We start from the raw sequence: 13389 nt of genomic DNA, 5'->3' as shown, positions 1-13389 counted from the left end.
CTGGGGGGGTCGGGAAATTCCCGTGAGCATCACAGCTGGGGGCACTGCTTGTTGTTCCCCACTATCTGCCCTCCCTCTGGGCAGCCAGAACAGCAGCGGGGTGGAGTGGACCCTGCCCAGATTCACACGCGAAGCGGTGGCCGACGCCGGGTCTCGAACTCGCGTCCCCAAGTCCGAGCCCGGGGCGGGTCCGCCTCCCGCCCTGCCAGCAGAGGGCGGAGCCCTGCTGTGATTGGCTGCTGATGTCTGAAAGCGGCGCTCCGGCGGGAAAGGCGCACGTGGCGGTGGTGGGTCAGCGTGCGGCGCTGCTTTGCTGGCGTCGGGCGGCTCTGCGCAAAGAAAGCAGCATGTTTGCGGGCAAGGCGAGGTGGGCCTGCGTGGTGGGCGTGGGGATGCAGCTGGTGGGGGGCACTGCGGCTGCCCGGCGCTCTCAGAGCCGAGGGTTCGTCCCTGAGTTGGGAAGCTGTGAGCTTGCTCTTGCTGGTTTGGGGCAGCGTGCCCTGCTGCTTTCTCTGTTTGTTCTCTGCTGTCCTGCCACACGTGAGGCTGGTGCTTGATTCTGGCCTTTTGACTCAAAGGAAGCTCCCTTCTGTGGTTTTCTGAGCTGGGCAGTGACAGTGAACCAGAGAGCTCTCAGTAGCGCTTATTGCTGCAAGAGAGGCTTTGTTGCAAGCCTACCTGCAGAATAAAGAGCAAACAGCTTTGGAGGTGTTGCTTTTCCTTTTGCTGGAAGCTAGCCCTAACAAGCTCTGCCTGGTTAACATCCTGCTTTTGTTTTTGTGTTAAATGGCTGTTTGTTGAGTTACTTCTTGCCCCTATTTTGCCCAGCCCTCTCTTCTTGGACTCCTCTGGGATCTGGTGGCAGGACCCAGCATCCATGGCAGCAGGGGAGGCGTCCTGGGATGTGCCGGAGGTGGCAGCTCTGCAGAGGGCTGCAGATGATGACTCGGACCACAGCCACCCAGAGGAGGACAGCTTGGAGGAGCTGGGTGTGCAGGACCCTGTGAGTGGCTGGATGTGGGATCAGTTCTCCCCTTTTCTATAAGGAAATAGGAAGCCTCCTACATCTCTCTTTAAGTGTTTCAAAAAATTAAGAGTGATTTTGGGCTCCTGTGGTTAAAATCCCTGAGCTGAGAAGCAGGAAATTGAATAGTCACTCTCCTGCTGTTTGCCTCTCCCTGTTCAGATGTCTGCTTGGCTGGGCTGAAGTCAATGGCTCCTGCTCACCACTAGCTTCAATCTCTGGTTCCCTCTGGCATTTCTGCTGCTGGGACACCACTGTTGCAGCACTGCTTCATGGGCGAGGAAGGAAATGTTAACTGGTTTTTCTCACTAGTGGAGCTGGGAGCTGAACTCCCTTTACTTGAGGCTGTTGTCCCCTGTCCCTAGCCTGGGAGCCCATTGCTGCAGCACAAGGTGGGGAGTGGGTCTGTACCATGTGCTGCTTGCACAAGCTGTGGTTTGAGTTCCAGGAGCTGGAGGCCATCAAAGCCAGAGTGCGGGAGATGGAGGAGGAGGATAAGAAGCTGAAGGAGCTGCAGCTGGAGGCTGAGAGCTGCCTCCTCATGGGCTCAGAGGCAGGTATGGGCTGTCCCTGGGTTCTGCTGCATTTCCCAGGATCATGGGGTGGCAGTGGGGCTGGGGTGTGCTGCTGTGCCCCTATGGGCAGCCCCACACCAGCTGGGACCAGGCATCTGATGTGGGGGAGGGAGAAGGTGCCAGGCACAGCGTGGTGCTGTCACATGTCTTATCCACCTCCCACCTTTGAGAGTTGAGATGCAGTAGATTAATTAATTTCAATGAAGTAATTGAGTTGAGCGCCTTCAGGTGCTGTGAGGAAATTGCCTTGTGTTATTCTCATGCAGAGAGAGATGGGGTAACAGGTGGAGGAGGAGGCTGAAGTGTGGGGCTGGGGATGCCCAGCCTCTCCCTCTGCAGGGCTCCCCTGTGACAGCACAGCTTCCATCTCTGCAGGTCTGTTCCAGAGGACGACTGAGCGGAAGGTGGAGGCTGACCAACGATCCATCTATGTGGGCAATGTAAGTGAAGGCTGTGGAACAGAGCCCAGCCTGCTGCTCCTCGTCTGGCAGATGTGTGCCATGATCCCTAGCAAGGAGACCTGGCCACTGCCCTGCAAGAGGCTGGCTGCTCCCAAACCCGATGGAACACGAGGGCTGTGGCTGCAGGTGGACTACGGGGGCACGGCAGAGGAGCTGGAATCTCACTTCAACAGCTGTGGCCGGATCAACCGTGTGACCATCCTCTGCGACAAGTTCTCAGGGCATCCCAAAGGGTCAGTGCTGGGTGCATCCTGTGGCACTGTAGGAACAGAGCTTTTGTTTCCTTTTAAAAAAAAAAAAAAAAAAAAAAAAAAAGCAAGGCATGGCTTGAGTGTTTGAAAAGGCAGGGATTTATTGTCCCCTGTGGGGGCTGGGTGGGGATGCTGGTGTTCCTGGTGCTGGGCAGCATCCCCAGTTTTTTGCTCCCTGTTCCTGGCAGGTATGCATACATCGAGTTTGAGCAGAAGAGCTCTGTGAAGGCAGCGGTGGAGTTGGACGAGAGCATATTCAGGGGCCGTGTCATTAAGGTCAGAGCTGGGCAAAGCCTGGGCTGCGTCCATCCGTCCCAGCCCTACAACACAGAGCTGGTGCTGAGCCCCCACTGCCTTGCAGGTGCTGCCCAAGAGGACCAACATGCCGGGTATCAGCAGCACTGACCGTGGTGGCCGCTGGGGCCGCTTCCAAGCCCGGGGAGGGCTGATCCCACGCTGGGGGTACTATGGGGGGCAGCCCGTGAGGCTGCGGGGCAGGACATACAGGTGAGAGGCACTGCTGGTGGGGCTGAGCAGGTGGCTGTGCTTTCAGGCTGCTGATGCCTCGTGCTGAGCAATGCCCCTGAGCTCTGGTGTGGTTCTGTTCTTGCCTAGGGGTCGGGCCAGGCTGCTGCCTTGGTATTTCCCATACTAGAAAGGAAGGCTGCGCTGCCCTGGAGATGCCAGTGGGACTGAAGAGATGGGATTGGAGTGATTTAAAAACAAACAAACAAAAAAATGCCTACCCAAGCCAAAAAAAAAAAATTAATTTTAAAATGCCATCTGCCTGCCCTGGGGATTACTGGTGGCAGCTGAGTGCTGTGCAGCTGGAGCTGGGCATGAGGGGGAAGACTGGATCTGCTCTGGCATCCCAGGAGCCATCTCCTTATCTTAGGGCTTGTTTTTAAAGGGAAGACTTTGTGTTAAAGAAGGCAGGCTGGGAGACCACCATTACAATGTGAAGATCTGCATTGCAATCTGTTTTATTATGTAATTCTCATGCTAATCTTTTAGGATCCTTGGTTAGGATTCTTCTAGCCCAGATGAACTGGCTCCTAAAGCAGCTTTTCACAGCTTGGGGCACTGCCAGACTGAGTTTTGTTTTCCTTAGGACTTCAGGATATATAGATGTATATTTTAAAGCTCAGGGCCTTAAGTCTTGCTGAGGCTGGCCTTGGTTTCTTGGTCTGAGAGACCCTTGGGCTCAGGCTACAAAACTGGCTTCTTCAAGGGCTTTGAGCTTTCCTTTAGTAGGTTTGTCAATTATGGAGACTTAATTTTTAATAAAAACTACTTTGGAGTGTCTGGACTGCTTTGTGCTGAGTTGAGGAATAGGAAATGCTGAACTCTTGTCTCTGTGAGTGAGAGGAGTGAAGACTTTTATAGGAAACTTTCAGAATAGCAGTGTACAGCTGTGCCTTGTTTAGATGGTGGGAGAGGCTCAGATGCTTTCATCTCCCATTATTTGACAGCTTCTTGTTGATTAAATGTATTTAAGTTCTGTTTGAGAAGGTATTGTAAATGTCACTTATTTTTAAAATAAATGATCTTGCTGTGTGAACTTCATCTGCAGTGAGCTTCATGCTGGCTGTGTGCTGATGCTCTGCACTGATCTGGCTCTCTCCAGGTTTCTTGTATCCTTTGGAACTGCGTGAGGTTTTTTTTTCCCCTTGCATTTCTAACTGACCAGGTGCTTTTCTAGTCTTTCATATAAAAATAGCTGCTCTTGGTTTGGTACTCTTTAATTAGAACAGCTTGGAGCTGCAGGGGGAGGAAGTGCTAATAGATTAGTTTGGGATGAGCCAGGCAGCTGTGCAATCCTGATGTCTTAATCTCTTGGCATGGATTTATCCCAGCTGCACTACCTGTGCTCCCTGACCTGGACCAGAAATGCTGCTGTGTGTACCAACCCTGTTTCAGTGAGCTGCAAAGTGTTAATAGCAAATTCTGTCAAATCCAAGTCACCCATGCATCTGCCTCAGAAGGCAAGATGAGTGCAGGACTCAAGCAGGTTCAAGGTGCTGTTTGAGGCCAGCTGTTCACTCTCTGCCAGTGTTTTCAAGTTTGCCAGCACTGTCTGTGGTTGCAGAGACCTGGAGCCTTCAGCTGGCTTGTGGTGTTTTCTCTTTCCAAGAACTACTGGAGTAAGTACATACAGATCTGAGTGTTCCCAGTAAGGAAAAACAGGACAAGGAGACCAAGTATGTTTGAAATAAGCATTGCTTCTCATGTTCCTGACACAGCAGCAAAGGGAGCTGGCAAACTGCAAAAGGGCTGCTGCTGCTGATGTGCTCCTTTGCATCAGAGGAAGTGCTCTTAAGCACCAGCACTTCTGAGGAACAGTGTCCCTATCTGTGCCTCTCAGCTGACTGAAATCTAGGTTGACCCTAATAATAGTCATCTCTTAGCTGTCTCTTGTGCAGCTGTGCTTGCTCTAATCACAAGCACAGTGGGAACTGCTGTCTTTCCACAAAGCCCAATTTCTACAGCAACATCTGACTTGCACAGGAACACAGCTGTGTGCTTTTCTGCAGGGAACAAGCCTCATCTGATGCTGCTGACCTTCCTGAAGGAAGAGCTCTTGCATGCTATCTGAAGGCACAAGAGAAGCAGAACAGTGACTTCTGTGTTGTATCAGGTTTGCAGGAGTAGAGGCACATGCAGAGCTTGCAGGTGTCAGGTTTATTTTACAGAGACTGGAAATATTACACAATGAAAACAATATATACATCACGCTGTAGGCACACTCCTGTACACACAGAATGTTCTCAATGCCTGGATCAGACTGGGCAGAGCCTCAGCACACCTGCATCATCATGGAGTTCACCATATTATCAAAAGCCCTAGGGAAGGAAATAACACAGCATTAAAGGAAGCTGCTAGTTCTGCACACCACATCTCCAAACAATACCAGTAGCTAGCAGTGCTGCTTATTGGTTAATGAGCTGGCTTTCCTCAGGCTGAATGCATGGTTTCCATCTAGCTACAGCATGTTCTTTTGAGTGAATAATGACTTTAATTAAGCTGAAGTAAGGACAGATCTTCTCCTGGCCAAGTTTTCTTGCTTAAGCAATAGCAATTCACATCATTCACATTTCCTGGGAGATTTAAGTTTAGAAGTAGGGAGCAGTAGCCCCACAAGAGGAGTTATGTATGGTGAGGATCTCAGCTGCCCTTATTCAAGGAGAAACCCTGGACAACTGCAGTTATTTGTTCTATGTACCCTCTCTATGTATCTGCAGGGAACAACTTCTATCCCGAAGACTCCTTTTTCCTGAGTCAAAGTTTCTAACACCAGTGCTGACGTGGGAGAGAGAGAGTTCAATTGAACTTCTCAAGGGGCTCTCAAAAGTTTCCAATTATGTGGTAATGATCCAAGGACAATACAGCTGTTTTCTATCTAAGTGGTTACAGCACGTACATCTGAACTGGCCAACCACAGGGATTCTATGCCTGGTCCTGCTGCATCACAGATGCAAGTCCCAGAAAGATGACAGAGGTAGTCAGTCCACTTACCTGGAATGGATACGGTCTCCTGGGTTATAAAAGGGGTTGCACATTATGTCTGTATAGGAATTATGCAGCTTTCGGAACATCTGAAAAGGGATTGTGGTTTAATTAATCTCTTTTTGCTTCTCAGCACTTTATGAATAAGCAGAAGAAACACTGATGTAGCAAATCGTGCTGATTTCCTGCACTTACACTGCGGATCTCATTGTCCCGAAGTGCTGTGTTTGAAGAATCCACCACCATAACAAACTTCACCTTCGAGTTTGTCACGTAGCCATATCTGTGCAGCTGTTAAGGAATGTGTTATGGAGGCCAGCAAAGCAACTCAAACAAGGCTGGAACGCACTCAAAACAGCTGAGAAAATATTGTGTTCTTACTGCACTCAGCACGTGACTAGAATCAGATAAGGTAAGTCAGACATCAGGTTGCTCCCCTTTCTCCCTGACTGCTGCCACTTTTGGTAACTCCAGATCAAGCTCGCTCCTGTTCTGGCCAGCAATGCATGCCTTGCACTTCAGAGGCAGTCTCCCATTAGCTGCTTTGGGTTTCTCCTTTAAGAGCTGTTTCAGTGACTCACCTTATCTATTGTCGTTTGGCAGGCTGCAGCCAGAGACCTGGAAATCCTCTAATATCATTGTGGTCTGGAACTCCAAAAATCAATGACCAGCTTATGAAAACCCAGAAATCAGGTCTGTTAGAGCAGATGACCTCCATCTGCAGGATTCAGAAAAAAAGCCAGAGAATGCTCAAAAGGTTAACTTTATGACTCAAAAACATTGGGATAGCTGCTGAACTGAACAAGAGACCGAACCCAATCCTCTGTGTGACAAACTGGGTTGCAAACAAGTCTGTTCTTCTTCTGCTACTGACTTTAATGCGGCACCAAATGGGAAGAGAGGTTTCCCATACGGAGCCCCTTGCAAGGAAAGTTATTAAATACACTCGGATACAATTGTAGTGAATGTCAAATACCAACACCTATGAAGATGTGATTGTAGGGTGACCACAGCACTCAGACATTACAAAGATACACTTTGTAGTCTTCAGTTGGGTAGAGGAGCCCTAAATAGAGCTCCCTCTGATCTACCATAGCCTTGCCCATGGCAGAGATCTTCTCATCCACGACATCCAGGGAAGTGTGCACGGTGTAGTGGAACTTGAGCTCATTTTCTGTTGGAACACTCCGGATGTAGAGGGGGTAGTTCTGTGGACGATGACAAATTATGCTAATATGGACAGATTCTGCTCCTGCAATCAATGGCTAACACTACTGGAGTGCTTTCACACCGATCCCGTCTTGCACCCAAAGCCAACCCGCCCCTTTTACCTCCCACAGCACCTGCAGAACAGCCCTGTCTCCATGCACGGCTGGACACCTGCACAGACAGCACCCGCAGCTCAGCAGATCTCCCTTTCACTCGGGTCCGTCCCCACGGCCCGCGTCCCACAGCAGATCTGCGCCCATCTCTCTCCAGCGTGCTCCCCCAGGGCTGACCCGTCTCTCTGCCCTATCACCTTCGCTCCCGACCCACAACACCAGCCTGAGCCCCCGCCCTGCGCACGCCCCTTTACCCACACCTGGTTCCCCTCCAGCCCCCCACAGGACCCCACATGCCGTCCCGGCTTCGCCCCCCCACCTCCTTGGCGATCACTGCGATGCACACCGCCATCTTGTCCCCGCCTCCTCTCCGCCTGTGTCACGTGCCGGGAGGGGAGGATCACGTGACGCGGTCACGTGAGGCGCTGCCGGCGCTCATGGCGGCGGTTGCCATGGCGAGAGCGGTGCTGGTGCCGCTGTGGCTGTGCTGGGCCGTGGGCTCCGCCGCGCCGCCCAACGTGGTGCTGCTGCTGATGGATGACGTGAGTGCGGGCTGCGACGCCTGGGGAGGGGGGGCAACTGGGCCTGGGGGACGTTCTGTGTGTCCCATCGTCGGAGTGGAGGCTGGTGTCACCCAGCAGGGGCCTGCTATGGGGCCTGCTGGGCTGCGCAGTGCGTGGGGCAGAGCGTCTGTGGTGCCGGGGGGCGGAACTGAGGGGATGGGGAGCAGCAGGGAGACTGGAGCTCCTCCTTAGAGAGGCGCTTCGGGAGGGCTGCAGGGTCAGTGAGGCACTGCTGTGAGCCTCGGTTGGTGGAGGGTGGGGCCCTCAGAAGCCCTCAGATTCTCTCTGGTCTCTGGGGAATTGGGTTGGGAGGCTCAGGAGTTCAGCAGGGCTGTGGACTGAGCCCCAGCTTGCTTGTGCGTGTGTCCTGTGAGCAGGAGGTTGGAGTTTTTGAACTGGTTCAGCAGGTTGGCTTCTTTACCCTGCTGCTGGCTCGTTCTGGATGTTCTCTTCAAGCGTTTATACAGGGCTGTGGATGGGACGGATGAGATTTGTGTTTTGAGAGCACCTTGCACGTTTAGTGGGCGTGGTGGTGAGCTGGGGTTGGGCTGGGTGATCTTAACAGTCTTTTCCAGCTTCAATGACTTTATGATCTATTTGCTTCCTGATGTTCTGTCTGACCAGAGCAGGTCTGTCCCCAGTGCGTGCGACCCCAATGAGATCATTTTGTATCCAGGTCTGCATATGGGTCCAGGTGAACCTCCAGGTTCAGCAGTTTGCTGCATCCATTCCTCTGTTGCTTGAGCAGCACATGTGGGACAGCACGTGGATAGGGGCTGTGTCATGACTCATGGTCAGAGGCCTTGGGCACAGTGATTCAGGCACTGCTTGTGGGTTGGCGTGATGATCTGGAAAAGTTTGAATGACGTTTGTGACTGCTTGCTGTGAAAGCTCTCACAGTAACTCACAGGGAGTTGATTTCTTTCTCAAGGAAAATAGCCCAAGGGAATGGTTTTAAACTAAGACAGGGGAGGTGTAGGTTGGATATTAGGAGGAAGTTTTTCGCCCAGAGGGTGGTGAGGCACTGGAACAGGTTGCCCAAGGAGGCTGTGGATGCCCCATCCCTGCAGGCATTCAAGGCCAGGCTGGATGTGGCTCTGGGCAGCCTGGTCTGCTGGTTGGTGACCCTGCACATAGCAGGGGGTTGAAACTGGATGATCATTGTGGGCCTTTTCAACCCAGGCCATTCTGTGATTCTATTATTCCAGTCCTTTTGAGATTTTATGTAAAAGCGAAGATGATTTGAAGGCGTTCAAGCAAGCCTCTTTTGGTCCTTGTTTGTGGATTTCCTGCTGAAAACAAATGAGACTTCATAGGTCTATATGTCAAGCCTGAGTGTAGGCATTTTGGAAGTGGTGCTTACACACATACCACCTCATCTAGAAGTGTAGTCACCTTATCAGCTTGTTCCTAATGGCTGAGTGATTAACTTCACTGTCCTTGGCAGAAGAGCACATTCATTAACTGGTAGGTGTTGGAAGGTGGGATGTTTTTGGTTTCTCCCAGCACCAATGGAATTATTGCTAAGTTAAGGCTTGGCTTTCTAACCTACAAAAATAATTGTGTCGGTACCTTCCAATACCAGAGATGGATGCAGAGGCAAGCAGCACTGAATAAGGTGCAGCCTCACATATAGGCAAACTCTGATACCTCACAGGAAATGTTTTAGAAACTCAAATGTTTCTCCTGAATTGCTGAATAGAAAGAAAATTCAAGTCGTTAAACAGCAGATATGATCCCGGGTTGAATAAGTCACAGATACAGAAATGCATTTGTTTTCAGCACAGGCTTGAGTTGCTGCCATCTTCCTGCTTTGCTTCTCCTCTTGTTTTCCTGTCATCCTTCAGATGTGCTTGGAGTAGAAGTGCATTGTGTGCCGTCCTCAGCTCCTCAGAAAGCAGCTGAGGGTGGGTATGTGACTCAAAGCCTGCTGGGCTTCCCTTTCCCACTTCAACCTGCCTGTCTTGCTGTTGTTCTCGTAGTGTTTTTATGCTCTTGTATGAAATAATTACTTTTTTTAATGGCCAGTTTAGCCACTGGCAGTCTATCTTAATTTTCCATTCAGGAGTATTTTCCCCCAAGCAGGGATTTGTAATTATTGAGATGGAAGCTGTGTGGGACAGCAGTGATCCCATTCTGGAAGTGTTGGTAGAGCAGAAGATGCAGTGAGGCACAGATCCTGACTCGAGTTTCTGTGAACTGTTTATTTATTTATGTGCTGTTCATTACAAATGCATCTCCACTGTTTTTTTTCCTTTGATCCTTTGGCTACTTCTGTGTCACTGTGTGTGAATGAGAGCAACTCAGCATTCTTTTCTTCTTTCTTTTGTGATGGTAGAGATAGTGAAGACCTGAGGACTTGGGGCTGATCTGCTGAATCCGTTTCAGTCCCGCATCCTGGTGTTTGCTGGTGCCATTTAATTGCTCTTCACTGAAAGTTCAGCAACCTGCTCTGCAGCTCTCCAACGTTTCTCTTTTCCAAACCACAGTGCTGCAGTGCAAATGGTAGACTCTCAAATGGGACCAGACAGATGGCTTTCTAAGGATGGAGATGCATTACACCCTCTGTATTAGTTGCTCACCTGATACACATCTGTATTAGAGAGAGCTATTGCCTTTTTTAAAGCACAATATAATCTCTAGCAACCACGGCGCCTAATTGCTCATTAAGTTGTTCCCTTCTAGAACCTTCTGTTTTAAGTCACTTACTTTTATTTGTGTTATTACCAGTAATAGTTTTCAGCAGTGAATGCAGACAGCGTGACGGTAATTTTACAGCTCTCCTGGATGGGGACTTTGCAGCCCCACTGTGCTGGGAGGAAGGCACAGACCCAAACCCCCATTGCAGATAAGCAGACTGACATACGATGCCTCTGGCAGGTTTCTCTCCAGAGCTTGCTTTTAAAATAAACATTTTCCTGCAGCATTGAATTCTGCTTTTGCATTCAGACCTTTTCTTTGCGTTAATAGTTGTGTGTACATGGATGGAGCAGGCTGAGAGGGTGCAGGGGTCAAAGACACTCAGCTGAGGGCTGGACAACTTGACTTGCAGCTGTGTTACACCACTGAGTGTATGCTGTGTGATGTCCTCCCTGCTATGCGTGTGCTTGCCAGTCTACAGCTCTGGAGTGAGAGTGAAGACATGAGGGATCCTAACCTCATTCTGCTACCAATGTTTTCACGTCCACTTGAGCACAAGCAAGTCGTTTCACCTCGTGTGTGCCTCAGTTTCTCATTTTCAGTGAAAACTTTGATAGTTCCCAGCTTCGCAGGGCTGGGGAGGATCAGTTTTATCATGGCTGTGAAGTGCTCCCTGAGCAGGGAGATGAGCTCTATAAAGGTTTAGAAAGGAAGGGATAAAAATAAAAGTTTTATGTGAGCCCAGAAGCATTGTCATTTGTGGAAGGGTGGAAGTACTTTCACATCTTGTGGTGTGTTCTTCTTGCAGATGGGTTGGGGTGATTTGGGAGCTTTTGGAGAGCCTTCTAAGGAAACTCCTAACCTAGACCAGATGGCTTCGGAAGGGATGCTTTTCCTGGATTTTTATGCTGCCAGCCCCCTCTGTTCTCCATGTAAGTAAACCTGAGCTTTAAACTAGCACATAAGAACGCCACCTTCTGAGATTGGGATGTGTGCCAGCATCTGACATGAACTAGCAACCAAACCAGTGATTACCCTCAGGGCAGAGTTTGGATTTGGTGCTTTGATCTTGTCTGTTGCTTCCTTTCTATTTACGTTTTGATTGCAAAACCTTCAGTCTTAAGTTCTTTCAAAGCAGTATTTTAGTGATCAGATCAGTTCAGCTAAAGGACTTCATGAAGTATTCTGGTTCAGTGTTCTAGCCTTATTTTTCTTCTTATTTTGGGGCAAGCAGACAAAGCAGTATCTAAATTGTTGCTGAACAAATAAAAGCGCATAGTTTGTCTGTTTCCATTGGCTTTGGTGAGACTTTTGTGCAAGGAATGGCAGCATGTTGTATCCACTTGTTGACCCTGATGTCTAGCAAGGTTACTGGGGAAGAGACAGGAGAGAAACATTTGAGCTTGAGTGAGAAAGGTTATTTATTTATAATCCTTTTTGTTTGTTTGTTTTCTATGCGCTTCCCCCCCCCAGCTTTACTAGCAGACAAGAACTGAAACAAAAATGAGAAACAGGGCCTCTCTGTTTGGATTTTCTTTTAGGAAATCATTTGTCAGTGTACTCAAGACTGTCCTTTCTCAGAAGAGTCACTTAGAATACAGCAAAATCCCACTAAGTCCACTGGTACTTCAGCATGTGTTTAAACATCTATTTAAATGTTACCTGGGCAGGACCTGGCTTTTATTGCAAAGTTGGACAGCTTCTTTTAGTTCACTGTTTATGACTTTTGTTCAGGCTAAGCCTTAAGCTGAGTTTGTGGTAGGATTCCCTCTTAAATACCTATGCCAGGTATTTCTTCTATAATTGCTGAGATAGGAGGGCTACTGTGCTTACTGTTGGAATTAATTGCTTTTCAGCAGTGGGTAAACTCATTTAATAGAGGGGTCACATTTTAATCAAGCTTGTCCTGGAGTAACTCTAATTGTGTTGTATAAAAACGTGGCTATCTCCACAGCTCATTGAGAAGGGGATTGCTGCCTGGTTGAAATGTGGCTGGCCCAAGTAGCTGGCTGTGTCTGAACACCAGTGTGCTTCGGTCATCATGCTGCCCCCAGCCTGAACGTGGTAATACTGTCTGTAAGCAGAGAGTGCACCTAGAATGAAATGATTTTTGTCTGTTTCTGCAGCACGGGCAGCACTGCTGACAGGTCGCCTCCCAGTCAGGAATGGCTTTTACACAACGAATGCACATGCCAGAAACGGTACGGGCTTCATTCCTGCTTCCTTTTCTGATTTCTTTCTCTGGAAGTTTTGCTTTGCACAAAGGCTTGCCATGGTTATCTTCTCTTAAGATGGTAACGCAAATAGATTACCATGTTAATATGTGTGAAATTTATTATTTCCTCCTCATCAAGCAGAAAACCTCCTTTGAGGAGGCACAAACAAGGCTGGCTGATCATTTGTTTCTTCTGGCTGAGAAGTGTTTCCTCTGGGCAGTAGAACTGGTGTCTGGTTAAACAGAGGCACGTGGGGTGTGTGTTAACACCCAGAGCAAAAGTACAGGCTGCTTACTGTTGCATTTGGTGTGGCTTTTCTAACTCAGAAAGGGCTGTTTTGTAGCCCTCTTGTGCCTGTGCTGCTTCCAGGAAAGAGTTGCCATGCACGATGTCTCTGGGTTGATTTTGGTTCCAGAGTCACAGATGCTGTGTGAGGCCAATGGGCAGCAGCTACATATCAATTCATGCTGTATCAGCAAGCATGCTTCTAACCTCCATCCACACCAGAGTCACACCTTGTATTCTCAAGGGCCACAGAGGGAAATGCCATTTCCTTCAGCTCCTGTGGCCTGAGCCAATCTATCAATCCTTTGATTTAGGAAAAGAAACCTCTTCGTTTTAGGTGACATAAAGCAGGTTTGCAGAAGTAAAGGCAACTCTGCTGGACACCTAAAGCATTTGTTTTCTGTATGATCCTCACTCCCTTCTGCCTCTTTCCTTTCCCTTTCACCTTCTTTTTGCAATGACAGCCCCACTAATTTTTTTTATTGGAAGGGAGATCTCTCTTTACTTGAGAGATTATTTGCTAAATCAACTTGCTCCCTTCATCT

The 13389-nt window shown here is 49.2% G+C and overlaps 3 protein-coding genes across 5 annotated transcripts in view; 2 read left to right on the top strand and 1 right to left on the bottom strand.

Moving 5' to 3' along the window:
- Nucleotides 1–203: 203 nt before the first annotated feature.
- On the top strand, nucleotides 204–3493 carry PABPN1L (PABPN1 like, cytoplasmic). The gene is made up of 8 exons (XM_031615382.2): nucleotides 204–367; nucleotides 829–1003; nucleotides 1473–1581; nucleotides 1975–2039; nucleotides 2187–2293; nucleotides 2500–2587; nucleotides 2673–2818; nucleotides 2927–3493. The coding sequence occupies exons 1-8, from the start codon at nucleotides 243–245 to the stop codon at nucleotides 2964–2966; spliced, it is 855 nt and encodes a 284-aa protein (XP_031471242.2). The 5' UTR covers nucleotides 204–242; the 3' UTR covers nucleotides 2967–3493.
- Nucleotides 3494–4978: 1485 nt separating this feature from the next.
- Nucleotides 4979–7568, bottom strand: TRAPPC2L (trafficking protein particle complex subunit 2L). Its single transcript, XM_031615384.2, has 5 exons — nucleotides 7460–7568; nucleotides 6854–7026; nucleotides 6014–6101; nucleotides 5828–5907; nucleotides 4979–5154 (listed from the first exon to the last, which is right to left on the bottom strand). The coding sequence occupies exons 1-5, from the start codon at nucleotides 7490–7492 to the stop codon at nucleotides 5109–5111; spliced, it is 420 nt and encodes a 139-aa protein (XP_031471244.1). The 5' UTR covers nucleotides 7493–7568; the 3' UTR covers nucleotides 4979–5108.
- GALNS (galactosamine (N-acetyl)-6-sulfatase) overlaps nucleotides 7535–13389 on the top strand; it is a 45775-nt gene continuing 39920 nt past the window's right edge. For all 3 annotated transcript variants that reach the window (XR_016470702.1, XR_016470700.1, XM_031615381.2), the window contains exons 1-3: nucleotides 7535–7682; nucleotides 11152–11275; nucleotides 12470–12544. Coding sequence is in view for 1 of the 3 variants with exons in the window: in XM_031615381.2 (XP_031471241.2) it covers nucleotides 7578–7682; nucleotides 11152–11275; nucleotides 12470–12544 (304 nt within the window). In the remaining 2 variants the exon portion in view is untranslated. The remainder of the gene's footprint in view (nucleotides 7683–11151; nucleotides 11276–12469; nucleotides 12545–13389) is intronic.

Source organism: Phasianus colchicus, chromosome 13, assembly GCF_987193195.1.
Source record: "Phasianus colchicus chromosome 13, bPhaCol1.hap1.1, whole genome shotgun sequence".
NCBI lineage: Eukaryota > Metazoa > Chordata > Aves > Galliformes > Phasianidae > Phasianus > Phasianus colchicus.
The sequence above is the reverse complement of the archived record's forward strand: the minus strand, read 5'-3'. Positions and strand labels throughout refer to the sequence as shown.